Source organism: Phasianus colchicus, chromosome 34, assembly GCF_987193195.1.
Source record: "Phasianus colchicus chromosome 34, bPhaCol1.hap1.1, whole genome shotgun sequence".
Lineage (NCBI taxonomy): Eukaryota > Metazoa > Chordata > Aves > Galliformes > Phasianidae > Phasianus > Phasianus colchicus.
The window spans coordinates 117,036-135,803 of record NC_143469.1 but is presented as its reverse complement, the minus strand read 5'-3'; the positions used below and the strand labels follow the sequence as shown (position 1 = coordinate 135,803).

Here is an 18,768-nt window from a genome sequence, read left to right as displayed (position 1 = left end):
CAGCAGATGTTCAGAGCAGATGTTTTCATGAGTCATGCACTAGTCCAGAAAGAATGTCTGTCCAATGCTTGGATCACCAAGTACCTACCGTAACAAAAAGATCAACTGTTCTGCATTGAATATAGTGACAAAGTTATTTACCTTTAAAGCCTCCACTTGCTGACAGAGCATCTGAAGTAAAGACTGGGCATCTTCTGCCCACTGAGGGAGAGTTTTAGGAGAAAACTGGAAAAAAAAAAAGAATGTACTGAACTTTGAGTTGTTATTCAAACGTAACGCTTCCCTGAAATCATATGTCTCATGTACCTTGTAGCTGTCAGTTGGTGAGAACAATAACTTCTTAGGAAATGGAATGGAATGTTTTACTCCTGAACCTGCAGCTTGAGAGATCTTTCTGGAGGAAAGATCCCCCTCTTCCTTCTCTTCAAATTCTCCAAGCTCCTGGATCACTGCGTTCAGCATTTCTGTTACAGTTTCAATAGACACTGGCAGCTGGAAAATTAATTGAAATGCAAGTCATGATTGCAATCCTTCCTCAGAGCAAGAGGCTACATTCTGAACTCTGGTAGAACAGCTCACAAGGCTTTCATTACAAAAAGACAGAAATGTTGTTAAGTTTTGTTCCTTGGTTTTGTTTTGTTTTGTTTTGTTTTTCCTTCCCAGCAAAGCCCAACCTCTGTTAAAATTAATGTAAGAGGACAATTCACACAAGCCTGAATTCTACTTGGAAACTATCAACCACACTGAGAAGATAGTGGGAAAAAGCTGTTTGTTTACATAAAAACTGCCATTTGCAGGAGTCAAAACATTGCATGTTCTCGTGTTGTTAGAGAAGTTTCCCAGAATATATCAACCCACTGGAGTAAGGCAAGTTATTTGTCTGGGGGAACAAGTAAGTTTTCACTTGCCTTAAAGCAAAGGCTGCAAATGGTTTCAATTTGAAACTGTAAGCGACACCACTGCATCTCTCCAAACAAGATGTTGGGCAAGAATTACTTACTTTGTCAGCTACTGACAGATCTGAGGAGAACTCATCAATGATCTTCGTTAGGTAGTGCTTTCTTTTAAGAAGATAGGTTTTGTGTTCTCCTTGTTCTTCTGGCAAAACATCACCATTCACAATCTCCTCTGCCTTTCTTTGGCAAAGCTAAGCAACAGCATTTGGATTAATAAGAATCAGTTGGAATGCAAGTAACGAAAGAGCATTTGGGGTAATGCAGGTTAGGGACCAACCTTGGCAAGATTCCAGTATGAAATCACATTCTTGATAGCTTCAAATGCTAGGAAGGCATCATCAGTTTTGCCTTCAACCGCATCCAGCACTGCAAATGCTATTCGTGCCTCTTCTTCATAGGCTGCAACCTGAAAGACCTACAACCAAAGCCAAAGACAAGTCATACCTAACATATGCGTGAATACTTGGAACAGCTAGTGCATGCCAACATCCAGGAAGTAATCAGGTATTACTCATCTTCCTCTAAGACAAGAAAATACTTTTTCAACAAAGTTGGTGCTAAGGGAGTTCAGTGTCGTCCAAGCAGATACAGGTTCACATCTAAGAAAAGTTCTCAGAAAATATTTTTCCCCCTTCATCAGATACATTCTGATACTACCAAATCTCATCGTTAGCACAATGCAAAAAAAAAAAAACAAAAAAAACCCACCAACAACGAGTACATAACAAACAAACAAAAAAGCTCCAATGTAAATGTAAGTGTCTTATTTGCAGCTGGGATGGAACTGTTTCCTTCAGCGTGTCTGGTATGATGCGATGTTTTGGTTCTAGGAGAAAAGCAATGTTGAGAACACACCAATGCTTATAGTTCCTGCTAAGCATGTTGTACAGAACCAAGCCATTCTCAGCAAATAATCCAAGCAGCTGGGAGGGAACAGAATTAGGACAGCTGACTTAAACTGGCCAAAGGGGTGTTCCGTGCAGGATGACATCATGTTTAGCCATCTTCCAGGTTAAATCACAACCATAAGCTTGTATAAAGACATATAACCTTACTCCAATCTTAGATTGGTCAATCTGCACCTGAATGTCCACATTATGGAAACATTTGAAGAGAGGATCAGTTGGTTCAGGAATATTTTTGTTCTTTTTATTGTTTCCAAACTAATCAGGATTTTCTTCCAGTAGTAGACACTTCTTCCAATGTATTCCTTCTGATCACAGAAAATTTTCAGGCTGGTGCCCTGTTGAAAAGAAATAGAAACTACCTCAACAAATTCAAATCAAGTCTTATTAACACTTATTCTTTCCTGGTGTAGTTGTTTTCTTGAAAAATTCAAGAATTGTTCTCTGACACTTGTGATAAATTTCAGGAGGTCTCTCTCTAGAGTTATCTGAAGTAACATAAAGACAGAAAACAACACTACAGTTCACTGTAATGTGAAGAGGTAGTGAGGGAGAGTGTACCTGATAGGTTGACTAGATAGAGTAACTTACCCGACAAAGTTAACAGCAGTTCTCAATAGTACCTTCTCATCTGATTTTGTTTACTTTGTGTGTTCAGTTTACACAAGGAGAGAAAAAACGGATTGTACACCTTTAAAAATAATCTTAGCTTGCTATATTTTGCAGGCTTCTTGCCCAGTGTATAACTAAGGCAGGCCGAAGGCCATGCTTCTCCAGTGTTTGCAGAGTACTTAATCCATGCTGTGCAAGCAACTTCAGTTTTGTCTCTGATTCTGGTCTGAGTATCAAAGGAAACAGTCCTCAGTTAGTATTTTCTCTTTTTCTTCTATTCACGTGACTTGTTTGACGAAAACAAATAGCTAGTAGGTTCTAAACTAGCTCTAGTTTAGAAATGCTGTACATGAAACATTAAGCCCATTTACAGAAAGCTCGTATGCAGTAGGTCTCAAACCCCTACTGGAACAAAACATTCATGTCCAAAACAGCCCAACAAAGCAAACTAGTTTTACACAAACTATGGGAATCAATTCAGAAGCTGTCTAAAGGCTTGTTTCAAATATTTCTGAACTGAAGAATTCTTACATTGTTTTTTTTCTGCATAAGAATATGAACAGCATCCCACCAGGATGTTTGCTTCTCAGTACAGCACTGTTTGCACAGCAGCAACAGTAAGAAAGGAGGCTGATGTGTTTCATTACGAATATTAAATTTCTCTTGCAATTCTAAGTTGCTAGTGAATACCATCCCGAGTAGAAATACCTGTTTTTGTGAAAATAAATAAACAACAACAACCAAAAAATTAGATACCAAAAGAAATAAAGGAAAATAAAGGAGAAGAAAATAAATAAGAAAAGATAAAATAGCACTTAAATGCATTTAAGATGTACGAAAGTGCACTGACTTCAAGGTCCAACAGGCAAATGGATTCAGGAGTATCTGTCTCAAGTCTTGATGTTTCTTGCAGCAAGTGAAAAAGTTGTTTTTAAAATTGTCACATTGGGGGTAGCACCACTGCAAACCAAGCCACACAGGGTGCTGGAGACTACCAGCACACTACATTGTGCATTTGAACAGCACCTGTGCAAAAACAAAGCAGTAGCAAGTTAGTATCTACGTCCTAGGGAGGAAGGCTAGCGTCTGATCAAAGCTGGGTTTCATTCCAAGAGAAGTAAGGAGCTCTGAAGATTTCTCCCATCCTAGGAGCTTCCTAGCAACCTCTTCCCACCTGTCTGCCTTTGTCTAACAAGCTGGAACTAAGCATTTTGAAAAGCAGATGTAACACTCTTCAAGTGATTTCTCCATCTGTTTTGATTACACAAGTAACTTTTAAAGGAGAAATACCAACTTCACAGAAGTGCACAAGGCAAACATATTGGTACATTTGCTCTTTCTGTCACGGCGAAAAATGGAGAGAACATCTCCAAGGAAGCACATAAAAAATTTAAACATTAACCTCTCCATTTTGAGGTATCAGGTTAAGCTGATGTATTATACAGACATCCTTCCCGTTTTTCTAAGTCTGTAAAGCTCAAGAGATCTACCATTTTCAGCAAAGAAAACAACCTGAATGCTTAATTTCTGTTTTGAATTCAGTTTTGTTTTTTACTCCTGCAAATATGCTTACACGGCTTTTCCTCTAATAGGGGAAATCTTTATCCCATGTATAATAAGCACAAGCCTTTGAGTGCTGTTGTTTTGGTTTTTTTTTTTTTTTTTTTTTGTTTTCATTTTTGTTAGTTTGTTTTTAAATACACATTACAAAATAATATAAAGAAACAAACCTCTTAGGAGAGACTGTAAAACTATAAACTTTTTTCCTTTATACCTACACGTATCTCTCTTTAGCTATATCTATCAAGAAAAAAGGCCATAGTTGTTGCTGTAGTTATTGTTTTGTATCCTGCTAGATCATTTTAGATTTAATAATCTAAACATTTCTGAAAACTAACAGCTAGGTAGAAAACTACCAGTATTCTAATCTTCTCTCACTCAATTTCAAAGCCAGACTTCATCATCAAGTCTCAGCAATTCATCCTAGAGTTACTTCATTTTTATGCTTGGAAACTGCATTCTTGCATTACAAGATGTGCCTTCCTATTAACACTTCCTAGTGTTCAGACACAAAAGGCTAAGCAGACAGCTGAAGTGAAAATGAATCAAAGCAGACAAGAAGACAGCACCGTGGAAGCAGGAAGTGCATGAGAAATTCTTCAGAAGCAGGCGTGACAGTACCACCTCTCAGCAACAAGCATCAATGGAAGCTTCGTGCACATCACCCCCTTGCATTGATACACTGAACAGCTGTCACAGCCCCACCTCTTTCGTTGCAAAAGGAAGGAGCTAAAAAAGCTCCTCTGAAACAGTCGTGCTTCAGTTGAATTTAAGAAACACCTCTTACCATTATCATATTTATTAAGTTCTTCTTACATTGGTGCTCGTGTACTGACATTGCTTGTCTCATCTATGCCAAGGAAAGAGAAGCCCCCCTCCCAAAGAGGCTTTCAAATAACGTCAGTAAACCCCTTGTGTTGGCAAAAGATTCCAGTCTTTTTCAAGAAATTGTCCTTGCCACGGCTTAAGCGCAGCAACATATGACCTAGAAAACAAAAATGGGATTTCACATAAAAACACTGAAGGACAACCCCAACAGTGGGCTGCTCTTGCTACTTAAGGTTGGGAATCGAGCCACTTAACTCTTCAAGTAACTATTCATAAAATTAAAAGAGATCTATGGAACTTTCTTAAGGATTAATTCTTATTACCAGACTGGCTTTTGCGATCACAAGCCAACATTTCCAGCTTGTCTTCTCCAGCGGGATCCCCTTTTATTAGTTTTGACTTTGGTTTAAGAACCTGGAGAAGAAAGGAGAGGATTTGTCACAGCTTCTTTACAACAAAAAGTAGATCACTTAGTTTAGTCTTGAACATTAGGAAACATATTCTTATTTCTAGCACAAGAGAACTTTAGAAATATACACTCATTCTGAAGGCACTCTGCAACATATCAATGAAGAAGACACAGTGAGTAATTTTAGCTACTGCCAATAGCTGTAAGCACACACAAGAGAAAGTAAAGTTCTGAACACCAGCAGTTGCACAAAATGGAAAATTAGTAGTATTTCATAAGGCAAAGAATTAAGACTGACTAAGCTCTACTGACTGTCTGTGAACAAGAATGTGGGAGATACTCAGTTAGCTCCTGTCCACGTCCTTTAAAGGCATGTGGAAGAGTAAGACTTAGTGAGGGGAGAGCCTTACAAACACTAATTAATCTTTGGAATATGGGTGTTCCGCACATGTACAGCAAGAGTGGTCAAGAACTGCATTAACTACAGGCAGAAAGTGAAAAGTGACTTATGTTGAAACTTTTCAAATAACACAGTGCTGCCAGTTGACACGCATCGCTCCACTGCACCTCACTGTTCTGGGCCAGTTTGAGCAGAAACATCCCAGCATGCATGTATAGCTGTCCTTTCATTTCCAGGACGGTGTGAGACAGCTCCTCAGCTTCTCTCACATACTGTTTCACAGAGTGAAGGAGACGATCAAAGCTAGAAGGCAGAAAAGACTCATTTTCAACAAAGTCCTGGTGAAAGCCATCGCATGCTTTGGGTCAGTGTTATTTAACTGTGGACCGAGCAACTTGGTGATTCAACTGCTACTACCACCTCAGTTGTTTAAACCTGAGTTGCACAAGAAAGCAGGACAACAGCCTCAAGTTCCCAAAGCACTGACCTTCACTTATGGAAGTGAAATCAACTGAAGTCAGTAGAAGTCAGTATGAAAGAAAACATAACAGGAAGAATGGAACACAGAACTTCACCAAGAAATGGGCTACAAACATTGTTTTGCACTATTCCGGCTGTGCCGCAGGTGATATACCTTGAAGTCAGTTGGCTTAGCTGGCCTGACCAGTTTTCCCTGAAGAAGAATGCTCTTACTGGGGGTGGCCTTCTGCTTCCCATTTATATCTACAATTCTTCATCATATCATATCATATGCGGGTTGTGTTAAGCTGACCAGGACAAAACTGGTCCACAAATATCTGTGAAATCTGAATTAGATGCTGAAGTATAGAACAACGTTCTTTTACTGAAGAGACAGAAGGCAACCGACCCAGGATATCACCAAGTCTTCTCCAAGGCTTGTAGCCTGGACAAATACATAGCTTGGGCTTCAAGCCTACTAAGAACCTTAGTACAGAGAAACTCCTCTCCTGTCCACAAACTGGTTACGCAGGGAAATTGACACCTGCTAGATGTTCTCTGACTAAGAAAAAAGTATTCCGTTCTGGACTTTTAAATACAAAAATGATAAAACAATACCTTTCAAGCACCTCTCTGCACTGACAGACATCTCCCAAAGCAAATTTCATTTTAATAAAGCTAGAATGCGCCAGCAGATGACCGCTTTTGATAGCTCTCCAATTCCTTGTATTAGATTCCAAGTCCTGGGCTGATTCAAGGTATTCCTAAAGAATAAAGTTCATCAGAGGATGAGGAACCACCATCTTTCTGTGAAGGCAAGGATATTACTTCTCCAGGACACACTGCTACCTAACTCACTTTCACAGGTGAGGCATTAATGTATCTTTCAGCAGTGAAGTTCCAGGAACTCTTCAAACAGTTCTCTCCTTGATGAAGCTACTATATCTAGCTTAGACTTGAAGTTAGAAAATATACAAGGTTTAACTTTAGGAAGAAAATCCCCATTAAACAATTGGCTTCAGTTGACTTTCATTTGGAGGAGTTACATTATTTGAGCAATAGCTGTCAGTGGAACGAAACTAAGAGACTGTGACCAGTTTTGAGGATATGGAAGATTATGACAGAATCAAAAGATGATTAAATACCTCAAGTGTCTTTACGACACAGAAACACCATATTCCAAGCTCGTCTCCAGAGGTATTTTCTTCTCTGCCTCCTGAACATGGAGCACAGCATCTCGTAATTTACTGCATGAGTGGTACAGTGCAACCAAGTTTGATGTTAAGAGAGACGTCATCAGGTCTTGCATGGAATTCAGCTTGAGTCACATAAAAGAGCTCATTTCAGCCATCTTCAACTTTATATTCTTGTAACTTCTCCTATGAAACATGAAGGCAACATAATTAATTTTTTTTCTGCATCAGTCTTTTCAACAACCACATCACCACTGTTTGCTCACCTCCACTACACGGACTACAGACTTGATGAAATTACTCCAACATCTTAGAAACAAGATAACAGGGGAAAAAACTTCAGAGGGTGCCTCTTGTAGATGCTAAGTTAAGACTGTCAGACAGTTTGATTCAGAGACAGCACACCTTGTTACAGAATAGCTAGTCCGTATGAGAACTATTGAATCACAGTTTGAACCTCTGATTGATCACCGCAGGTGAGCACTGAGTCAGCCCTGGGACTGCAGGTGAAGGCAATTCAGTTGTGTGACCACAAGGGATGGAGCCCGGCTGCACCTCTCCTAGACCCCATTTAAGGGCTGACTGCCACTGAGGAAGGATCTCTCTCTGGAGATCGCTCCTCATGGAGTTTCTTGTGAGCCCACAACATCAGTGAGCATTTTTTCATTTATCTCTGATTATCTTTCTCAACGTGATAACCTTACCAGCCTAACTTTTCTATATACTACATAGCATCTGTATACTTATTGACCATACACTAGTCCAAGTAAAACAAAAGAAAACCAACAGAAGCCCCTAAGAACCTCAATGTCATTGCTGCTGTGCTACATAAAACTAAGTGCCAAAGTGACACTGTATAACTGAAAGCATTTACACAGTAGTTGAGAATGACAGCACTTCCCACACACTTCATTTTTAAACTCAAAAAACTAAAAAGGAGTTTAGTCACAAGAGACACATCAGGTATTGCCTATCTAAGCTCAACTTCTTAGATATTATTACTAACAATTTCCCCACATTTTTGAACAGATAAACCTTAAAATGCATGTGAAAGTCCAGAGCTGTAATTTTCATGCAAGCTAGAAAAAAACAGCAGGCAGCAAAGAAATTAATATGTAATTGATTTAAGATTCCTGATTCTAAAATAATCTAGCCAAGGAAATATTGAGATGACTAGATGACATGAGAAGCTGGAATTTACCTTCAACCTTCAAGAGAGCAGCAGCATTCCCAGGGAGCAGCCTGGCAGCTTTCTCAACCCAGTATTTTGCTCTTCCATCACTGATGTCTTTATTGCAGAATAGCTCCACAATCTTCAGCACCAGATCTTTCTATACTAGGTTCAGATCCACAGAACACTAGTTTTCCCCATGCACAAGCAAGACAAAAAAAGGTTACTGGTAACTTGTATTATAATTGTATACTACTGGTAACTTGATCTTGCAATCCATATAAAACAGGAAAGAAAATGATGGCCATTCAACAGACCCAGATATTCCAACTACAACTCTCAGTAAATACTTTTTGAATTCACTGTGAAAAGGCCACCACTAGATTATAGCACTCAGATAACTGCTGGAATTCAGAAGAGAGTAAAAGAAAGAATGCCAAAATCAGATCCTCTTCCCCTACGGCTGCTTACTGCTATATGTAGGCAGCTGGACTATGACTACTTGTCTAACTCAATATGGAGACTTATGGGAAAAAAGATGTCATCAAGGGCAAGAGCGCTTCACTCTGTTGGCAACAGGATTTTTCAACACATCCTCCCCCTGCCCAAAGCCTGATCGAAGGAATTTTGTCTGAGAAGTTCACATTCATTCACTTGCCTACTCAGCACTTCATTTGCTCTGCCCCTGTCTACCTCTGTAACAAGAACACCACCAGTAACAAACAAACAGTGTCACTGAAAAACACCTTTGGTGGAGTTTTCCAGTTGCAACTAGGTTACCATTATCCCTGCTAGGCAATTCCACAGCAGACACAGACCCTTAGTCCAAAGGGCAATGGTAAGACTATCACAGCAGCTACCAGACAGATCAAGTCAGGACACAAAAGAAAGGATCGACTGGAAAAATAAATTAAAAACTGAAGCCAATTCTATCAAAAAAATAATCATTTTTTAAGTACATCATAGACAGATTTAGCAATAAAAAATGTACATCATACAATTTGCCCACAAATAACACATTTTCTACTCTGGGTTTAAGGAATGCACTGTACAGGGGCATTGGTGCTGCATGAATGACTGCAGGCAGAGGTGTAGCAAAGTGAACACTAAACATTTCATCATTTAACGTAGAGAGCATTGAAAAAGAAAAATGACAATTTTCCCAACCTCTTTCCATCACCCATCACAGACATGGGCAGCACAGACAGATGGCCATTGGGCATGACGTACAGGGTCTTCATGACTGGGGCTTCAGGGGCTGGCCGTGGTCACTGTGGAGAAGGGAAGAGCGTGGTCAGCAGTCATGGAGACAGGGCACCTACTCTGGGCTGGAGCCCCTACAGCAGAGTTGCAGGGTTTCAGGCTGCACAAAATACCATTTGTCTCCTTTTGTATTCAGAGTGACTCAAAATCAAACCCCGGCAGTGTCACAGCCTGGGCAGAGCACTGCAAAGGAACCCTAAACCTGTCACCTCCCTTCCTAGACCATTCAGATCACTCAAAGAATCCTCGCTCCCTTCAGCAATCCCAGCCTCTCCCCAGGGGGCTAGGACCACAGGGCTCTTCCTTGGTCAAGAACTCTCCATCCAATTCTCAAAGCTCTCACACAGCTCAGGCATCTTCAGCTTGGTCATACTAGCAGTGAAGTGCATGCACCCACCTGCCACAGCTTCGCAAGAAGGCACAACTCCCAGTGAATTATCTGATGGGCCAGCTATATCACACTAACAGAAAGAAAAGAAGAAGAAAAAAAACTGAGAGAGGGAGAAAAAAGGCCCTCACTCAACTAAGGACTTTGGGGCTCCCTCTAGGACACCTGTTATCTCAGCACAGTTCACAGTTACTTACAATGCACACAGCACCTACAAAAGCATCACGCTCCAACAAGCAAGGAAAACAAATCCACCATGCTGCAAAGGGCTCCTAGCTCTCACTAGGTGACGCCCGCACCGTGTACAGAGCATGCACAGAAACTGCACCTCAGCTCTTCTACTTCTTCTTCTTCTGCTTCCCCTGATGTTTCAAGCTGGTGCTACCCATGCTTGCTGATGATGCTTCACGCTCTGGCACAGCCGCCTGTAAAGCTTAAATCTGCTCTGCACCCTCGCTTAAAGTCACATCCTTTGCAACCAGTTCCAGTACTCTCAGAAGTAGAAAACCAAAGGGATGTTCCAGTGGAACGGCACTAGCTCAAACACCTTCCCTCACTGCTGCTCCCAGGACCCCCAGCACTCCTTTTGCCCCGCCTGCACAACGCTTCTTTCTCTGTCCACGCGCTCCTGGCAACAGAAATTCCAGCAACAGCCCTCAACAAAACTGCTCTCTTCCAAACACTCAGGGCATCTAACGAGCCCACGCGGCGGCTGCCAAAAGAGCAGCTTCTGGAAGAGACGGGGACACTGAAGGCAGTAAAGAAGAAAAGGAAAAAAAAAAAAAAAAAGGAAAGTCATTAAAGAGCAACAAAACCTGAGAACATCATCCCCTCAGTTGGCTAGAGATTGCTTTGCAAGCACACACCTGCCTGCCACTGCTAACCAAGCAACCACCTCCCGGCCTTCGCTTCACAAGCAATCACCTGCTTGCCTGCCACTGCTTTGCAAGAACCCATCTGCCTGCCTTTGCTAAGCAAGCACACGTCTCCCTGCCTTTGCTTCACAGCCATGCACCTGCCTGCCTTTTCGAAGCAAGCATGCATCCATCTACCTGCCGTTCCTTCATATGCACCTGCCTGCCTTTGCTATGCAAGCATGCACCTGCATGCCTTTGCTAAGCAAGCAAGCACACCCATACCTGCCTTTGCCTCACAAACGTACCCCTACCTGCCTTTGCCTCACAAGCACCTGCCCGCCTTTGCTTTCGATGCGTGCACATGCTTCCCTCTGCTTCCCTCTGCAAGCACACACACGCCTTTGCTTTGCACACACCTGCCTGCCTTTGCTTCTCAAGCACATTCCATTCTGTGGCCCAGGAAGAGGTCTGTTCTCTCTTCATTACCAGTGCCTCTGTACACACTGAAAACCAGGAGGAAGAGGCCATGATAGAAAGTCAGAGAGATTCCTGGAGCACAAGGGACCGTTTCACAGGAACAAGCCCCCCGCCGTCTACGTGAACACTGTTCCACTCCTGTCAGCCAAGTCAGGGATGCCCCACACACATTCACTTTCACTGTTAACACTCTCTCACTGTTAACTCACATTGTTAACTAGCAATAGGACTGGAGGGAACGGCCTCCATTTGAGCCGGGGGAGATTCAGGCTGGATGGTAGGAAATACTGCTTTTCCAAAAGAGTGGCTGGGCGCTGCAAAGGGCTGCCCAGGGAGTTGGTGGAGTCACTCACCCTGGAGGTGTTCGAGGAACGGTTAGATGCTGTGTCGAGGGACATGGATGAGTGAGAACTATTGATGATAGGTGGATGGTTGGACTGCTGATCTCGTAGGTCTCTTCCAACCTTGGCGATACTAGGATTCTGAGATCTTGCTACCTGGCCTACCGTGCCTGTTACCATCTTCCGAACCTGCCACTTCACACTGGCAGATGAATTTCTCACCTACTTTCCTCCCTGCCCCAATGGGAGGAAAGGCATCATCTCCACTTGACAGGCTGGAGCAGTAGCACGTTGCACTTGTGAGTTTTTCAAGACCCCTTTAATCCCCAGAGGGAATAAAACTGCCCAAACAAAAAGGCTGCAGCGGGGCTCTCTCCAGCACACCTGTTGTCTCAGCACAGTTCACAGTTACTTACAATGCACACAGCACCTACAAAAGCATCACGCTCCAACAAACAAGGAAAACAAATCCACCACGCTGCAAAGGGCTCCTAGCTCTCACTAGGCGACGCCTGCTCCGTGTACAGAGCACGCACAGAAACTGCACCTCAGCTCTTCCCCATTTATCCCCCCACCATTTCTACAGGCATCTAGAGACATTGTGCAAAGGTCTCACGGAGAAGACAGGATGTACAGGAGATTTCTCACTTCTCTGGTGCGAGAACACTGCTTCTCGAGATGAGAAATATTTTTCAAACAAGCACCAATCAACCATTGTAACTAACAACTGAAATAGCATTTCCCCTGAAAAAAAAAAAAAAAAAAAAAAAAAAGCCTGTCCAAGGACCTCTCCTCACACACTTGCCAAAAAGGCCAAAAACATCATTCCACTAGGCAGGCTTACTGACAGAACAGCAGGCTTCCCTTCACCGTGCATCACGTGGACACAAACAGGCTGTTGGTGCACGGAAGGCAACTTCACCTGAGCATCTCACCACAGACGTTCCCTCCGCTCTGCTTTCCTGCCAAGACACAAGGAGAAAAGCCTCAGCTCATCCAAGCAACAACTGGAAACAACTCCAGAAAATTCTCCATTCCAAAGCACTTCCTGGAGAGGTACAAAGGAGTCCGCCAAAGGGAACACGTGCTCACGCTGTGGCCTTCGGAGAAACACGCTGCCTTTGTGCTCCTGGTTCCCCAGGGCTCTTCTTCATCACCTTCTGGGCACAGCACAATAGCTTTTCTTGTACAAATCTAGGCCCTACGTATCTTCCTCCACCCCAAAAGAAAGTCCGACATAGAGCTGCGGCGCAGAGATTGGATGCTGACAAGAGCACTAGAAGAGCAGAACAGGGGAAGAGCACATACAGACAAGGCAGAAATAAAGAAGAGCAGCAGAGAAGAAAAAGAAGAAAGGATGCAGGTAAGAAAGAAGTGCAGAAGATGAAAAGCGCAAGAGAGAAAACGGTTGGATCCAGGCAAGACAGCAGAGCAATGAGGAGATGAGCAGAAGAGGAGGAGAGCAGGAGAATAAAAGAGAGGATGAAGGTAAGAAAGACGTGCAGACGGGGAGAAGAGCAGAAAGGGAGATGAGCCAAGACAGCTAAGGCAGAAAAGCAGAAGTGGAGAGGAGCTGAAGAGAAGAAGAGAGAATACGGGTATGGCAGAAGTACAGAAGATGGGAAGACAGGACACGGGTCCGTGAGAAGCGCAGAAACGAAAAAGAACAGAAGGGAGGAAGAGAGCACAGAAGAGCAGAGAAGGAAAAGAGCTGTGAAGTAGAAGAGCAGAGAGTGGTCAGAACAGAAGAACCGTAGAGCGCAAGATGTGCAAAGAGGATACAGTTAAGTCAGAAGAGCGGATGAGGAGAACAAGAGGAGAAGAGAGGATACGGGTAAGAAAAAAGAAAAGCAGAAGAGGAGTACAGATGCAGGAGAGGACTCAGGATACAAGGAAGAAAGAACAGCAGATGAGCAGAAAAAAAGAGGATAACACTCAGGGAGAAGAGCTGAAGAGTAGATGAGGAAGAGAGCAGAAAGGGGAAGCACGGAAGAGGGAAGAGCAGAAAAGACAATGCTGTCTCTTCTGTCCTCGCTAGCAATGCCCCCAAGAGACAGCCAAAGCCAGGAGAAAAAGTCCACGGTTTAAAGTTAGTGATGTTCTCCGAGGCACAAAGGACCAGTTCACAGTAACAAGCTCGGCATACGCTGCACGGGCACTGACTCATTCCTGCACTGTTCTCAGCTAAACCAGGGCTGTCCCACATGTTGTTACTGTCCCTTGTTACCATAGGTCTAACTGGCCTACCACGGCCGCTACCACTTTCAAGAACTCGTAACTAATGCTGGCACTTTAAGTTCTTAGCCATGGCCTGGATAAACACAATTTTGGGCGGTGACGACTGGAAATCGCTTGGACGGGAGGGGAAACCATCCCTGGGGTGAGAACTCACTGCAGGGATGGCAAATCCCCACTGGGACGGGCAGACCCTTGGCAAGGAAGAGCACTGGGCTGCCAAATGCCCATCGGGATGGTCACTGATCATCGGGATGGGAAACAACTGGCATGGGAAGGATGTTTGGGTACGAAAAGTCAAATCATCGCAAGCCTGGGGGAAAGGGGCTGACCCCAACGGTCACGGAACCCCCCTGGGGGGAGGGGCTCCCCCAACTGCCACTCTCCAGCTGTCATGGCAGGTAAGGCAGCGGGCTCCCCCTGCTCTGATGCTCCAGCTGACCCCAGTGCCCCAGATCTCACCCCAGCGCACCAGATCTCACCCCTGTGACCCTCGATCGCACCCCAGCGCCCCAGACCTCACCCCTGTGACTCCAGATCTCAGCCCAGGGCCCCAGATCTCTCTCACCCCTGTGACTCCAGATCTCAGCCCAGGGCCCCAGATCTCTCTCACCCCTGTGACTCCAGATCTCAGCCCAGGGCCCCAGATCTCTCTCACCCCTGTGACCCCAGATCTCAGCCCAGGGCCCAGATCTCTCTCACCCCTGTGACCCCAGATCTCACCCCAGCACACCAGATCTCTCTCACCCCTGTGACCCTCGATCGCACCCCAGCGCACCAGGTCTCTCTCACCCCTGTGACTCCAGATCTCAGCCCAGGGCCCCAGATCTCATCCCTGTGACCCCAGATCTCAGCCCAGTGCACCAGATCTCAGCCCAGGGCCCCAGATCTCACCCCAGCACACCTGATCTCATCCCTGTGACCCTCGATCGCACCCCAGCACCCCAGACCTCACCCCTGTGACCCCAGATCTCAGCCCAGGGCCCCAGATCTCACCCCTGTGACTCCAGATCTCACCCCAGCGCACCAGATCTCTCTCACCCCTGTGACTCCAGATCTCAGCCCAGGGCCCCAGATCTCATCCCTGTGACCCCAGATCTCAGCCCAGCGCACCAGATCTCAGCCCAGGGCCCCAGATCTCACCCCAGCACACCTGATCTCATCCCTGTGACCACAGATCGCACCCCAGCGCCCCAGATCCCTCTCCTCTCACCCGGATCTCACCCCAGCGCCCCGGCTCTCAGCCCAGCGCCCCTTCTGGCATTTCCCCACAGAGAGATTCCCTCGACGAGCGCTGACGGTGCCTCTGACACCCGACGCCATTTTCGTTGAAGCGACTGTGCCGCCACCGGACCCCGCCTGGATGCAGCCCACCGTCCGCGGACCGATGCTGGTACCACCCCAACCCTCCCCTGTCCCCACTGCCACCTACCTGGCACCTCAGGCCTCTGTCTGGCCTGGGGGACCAGGTGTCTGGGGACAGGCAGCGCAGCTCCCACCTGGGGGGCTGCCCCCAACCCCGGCTCAGCTGCCACCTGGGGGCCTGACCCCAGCTGCGGGGCTGCACTTACTGGTGCTGCTGCTCCTACCTGGGGGGCTGCACCCAGCTATGGCTTCCCCCACCGCCCCTGCTCCCTGCTCGGGATATCCCCTGCTGGCAGGGACGCTGCTGCCCCAGCAGCCCATGGGGCTGTGGCCTGGGGCCGTGCTCCTCCACGGGGAGCCCCCGCAGCCCGCAGGCACCTGCCTGCCGCAGGCCCCCGCCCGCCCCGGCCCCCCACCCGTTCTTTTGCAGGTACCCTCCCTGCAGCAGCAGGTGCTCCCCGTGCCCTGCACCCTGCCTGACACCTGGGAGGCGCCGATGGAGCCCTTCCAAGACGCCGTGGTGCTCTCGGAGGACCGGGGGCACCCTGCGCCCACCGACGTGTGCCCCCATCCCGCCACGGCTCCGCTCACCTGCAGCGCTGCCACGCTGGAACCAGGCGGTGAGTTCAGGGGCTGCGGAGCGGGCGGCACGCTGTCCGCACCGGCTGGCTGTGGGAAAGCTGGCATTGCTCCACCGGGGATGTTCTTGCTTTTCCAGCAGTGACAACGAGCGCAGACACCCCGGAGGACATCGCGGACGACATCGAGGAGCTCCTCATGTGGATCAACGAGGGTGAGTTTGGGGGCAGCACAGCTGGCGGGGGGGTGTTCGCACCGAGTGGGCGCGGGAAAGCTGGCATTGCCCCACTGGGGATTTTTTCCTTTTCCAGAAGTGACGGCCAACACAGGCATCCTGGACGACACCGCAGACATGGATGACCTGCTCACGTGGATCAACAACGGTGAGTCTGGGAGCAGCACAGCTGCTGGGCGGCTGTCTGCGCCGAGTGGCCGTGGGAAAGCTGGCATTGCCCCACTGGGGATTTCTTCCCTTTTCCAGAAGAGAGACCCAGCACCAACACTCTTGCTGACGATGCGGAAATTGACCATTTCCTCAACTGGATTGATGGTGAGTTTGTGGTCTGCAGAGATGGCGGGTCCGTGTCCACACCGAGCTGGCGTGGGAAGGCTGCCATCATTGTTCTGGGGATGTTCCGCTTTTCCAGAAGCAGCCAGCGCTCCGGACAGCTGCAAAAGCAAAGACCTGATGCAGTGCATCACTGCCACGGAGCGACTGAGCCCAGATGTCTCCAGCAGCTTCGACTCCTGCTCTTCCATCGCAGAGCTGCCTGACTCCCCCAGGGCCAGCAGGGAGCTCAGCAACGAGACAGATGCTGAATCTGGGCTCCGCACCAACTCGCTCCCGCAGAAGACAGCATCCCCGGAGTTGCCTGTGCCGACCCCCCTGGCTGCCCCAGCACCTCTGGCGCCCCTCACTGCACACCTGATGGCAGAGGTGCAGCGGAGGCAGCCCCGGGTGATTCTCACCCGTCTGCCACTGCCAAACCCACTGGCTGCCTCCGCACCACCGTCGCCCACCGCGGCACACCTGATGGCAGAGGTGCAGCGGAGGCAGCCCCGGGTGATTCTCACCCGCCTGGCACTGCCACCCGGATGCATCTCCTGCCGGGTGGCAGACAAACACCAGGGGGACAGCATTGAGACAGCCAAGCGCCCTGTGCCTCCTTTGCCGCAAACTGGACAGCTCCTGGAAGAGGCGCAGCAGGAACAGCCCCGCGTGGTTCTCACGCGCCTCGCAGTGCCACCCGGATGCATCTCCTGCCGGCTGGCAGACAAGCACCGCGGGGACAGCACCGAGCCACCCAGGTGCCCAACACCCGCCTGCACCACCACCAAACGCAAGAGCACCGGGCACAAGCAGCACGCTGGCAGCATCCCAGCCGCAAAGAGGAAGCTGCCGCGCTGCCAGGATGTTCCAGGCCACAAACATCGGCGCTAGGCAAAGCTGGCTGTGGCAGCACGGCGGCCAGCAGGAGCACTCAGGCTGGTTTCTTGGCACACTCCCGCTCCGGCCACTGTTGGGGTGTGATGGGCACCACTTGGTGCAGCAGGAGACGTGGCCGTAGCCGATGAATATGGCTCCCTGTAGCCCTGGGCTCCTCGCTGGCCCCCACGACACCCAGAGAGCAGCGGCAGCGTTCCAGGGGCACCAGCACCGGCCCCAGCCCTACCCTTCCAAAACTGGGCTGTCCACAAGCGGCGTCTTGGACTGGGGCAATGTGGGACTCTGAAGCTGATGGACTGCAAAAGTCTTGGACTGTCAAAGCTTTGGGCTGGGAAATGTTGCTTGGGGGGTGGGAAATGGTTGGGGGGTGGGAATGGCTGGGGTGGGGAAGGGTTGGGGGTGGGAATCGCGAGTGGGAATGGGGGTGGGGGGAGGGATGATTGCGGGTGGGAATTGCGGGTGGGAATGGCTGGGGGGAGGGAATGGCTGCGGGTGGGAATTGCGGGTGGGAATTCTTGGGGTGGGGAATGGCTGTGGGTGGGCATTTTGGGGCGGTGGGATCTTTTTGGAGTGGGAAATGAAATGGCTGTACTGTGATATTGTTGGGGTGGGAAATGACTGGGGTGAGAACTGGCTGCGGTGGGAGATGGCTGGCATCAAAAATTCTTGTACTCCGTAACTGCTGGCACTGGGGATGTGGGGAGGGGGAGGGACTTTTGTGGGGTGGCAATTCTGAGTGAGAAATTGTACTCTGATACAATGTTATACTCCAAAATCGTTGGAACTGGGAGGAAAGAATTACTGGGGTGGGAATGTTGGGGGCTGGGAAGTTTTTTGGACGGGGAGGAAACTGTTGGTGGGAGGGAGCGGGGGGGTGAGAACTTGATCGGGGGGTGGGAAACTGATTAGAGGGTGGGAATTTTAGGGGGTGGGATCAGCAACTATTGTTAGGGTGGGAAATGGTTGGGAATATTGTCATTTATTTACTCTTTTGTACGTTTAACTATTAAATGGTTTGCGTTCGCTTTGCTACACCTCTGCCTGCAGTCGTTCATGCAGCACCAAAGCCCCCCCAGGCCTCCGTGCCCACCTCTGGGGATGTTGGGGTGGCTGCAGGGAGCCAAGAGCTGCAGCTCCTCCACACTGAACATCTCTAGCACAATCGCTGCTGTCATCATCTCTGCTGCCTTGTTTTGTTCCTGGGGAAGGAGATGGTCACGTACTGAGCAATGGGGGTGTTGAACTGGGGGCACTGGGCAGTACTGGTGGCACTGGGAGGTCCACTGCGGGGCACTGGGAGGCTAGCGAGGGCCGCACACAGCA

General features: G+C 47.7%; 1 protein-coding gene across 1 annotated transcript in view; it reads right to left on the bottom strand.

Moving 5' to 3' along the window:
- The window catches only part of LOC149913794 (RANBP2-like and GRIP domain-containing protein 8), a 28,461-nt gene extending 16,462 nt beyond the window's left edge, over positions 1–11,999 (bottom strand). The window contains exons 1-6 of the mRNA XM_090128589.1: positions 11,832–11,999; positions 2,012–2,119; positions 1,234–1,371; positions 1,001–1,147; positions 307–492; positions 142–225 (exon numbers count right to left, since the gene is read on the bottom strand). Coding sequence (XP_089984715.1) covers positions 142–225; positions 307–492; positions 1,001–1,147; positions 1,234–1,371; positions 2,012–2,119; positions 11,832–11,999 — 831 coding nt within the window. The remainder of the gene's footprint in view (positions 1–141; positions 226–306; positions 493–1,000; positions 1,148–1,233; positions 1,372–2,011; positions 2,120–11,831) is intronic.
- Positions 12,000–18,768: the final 6,769 nt, after the last annotated feature.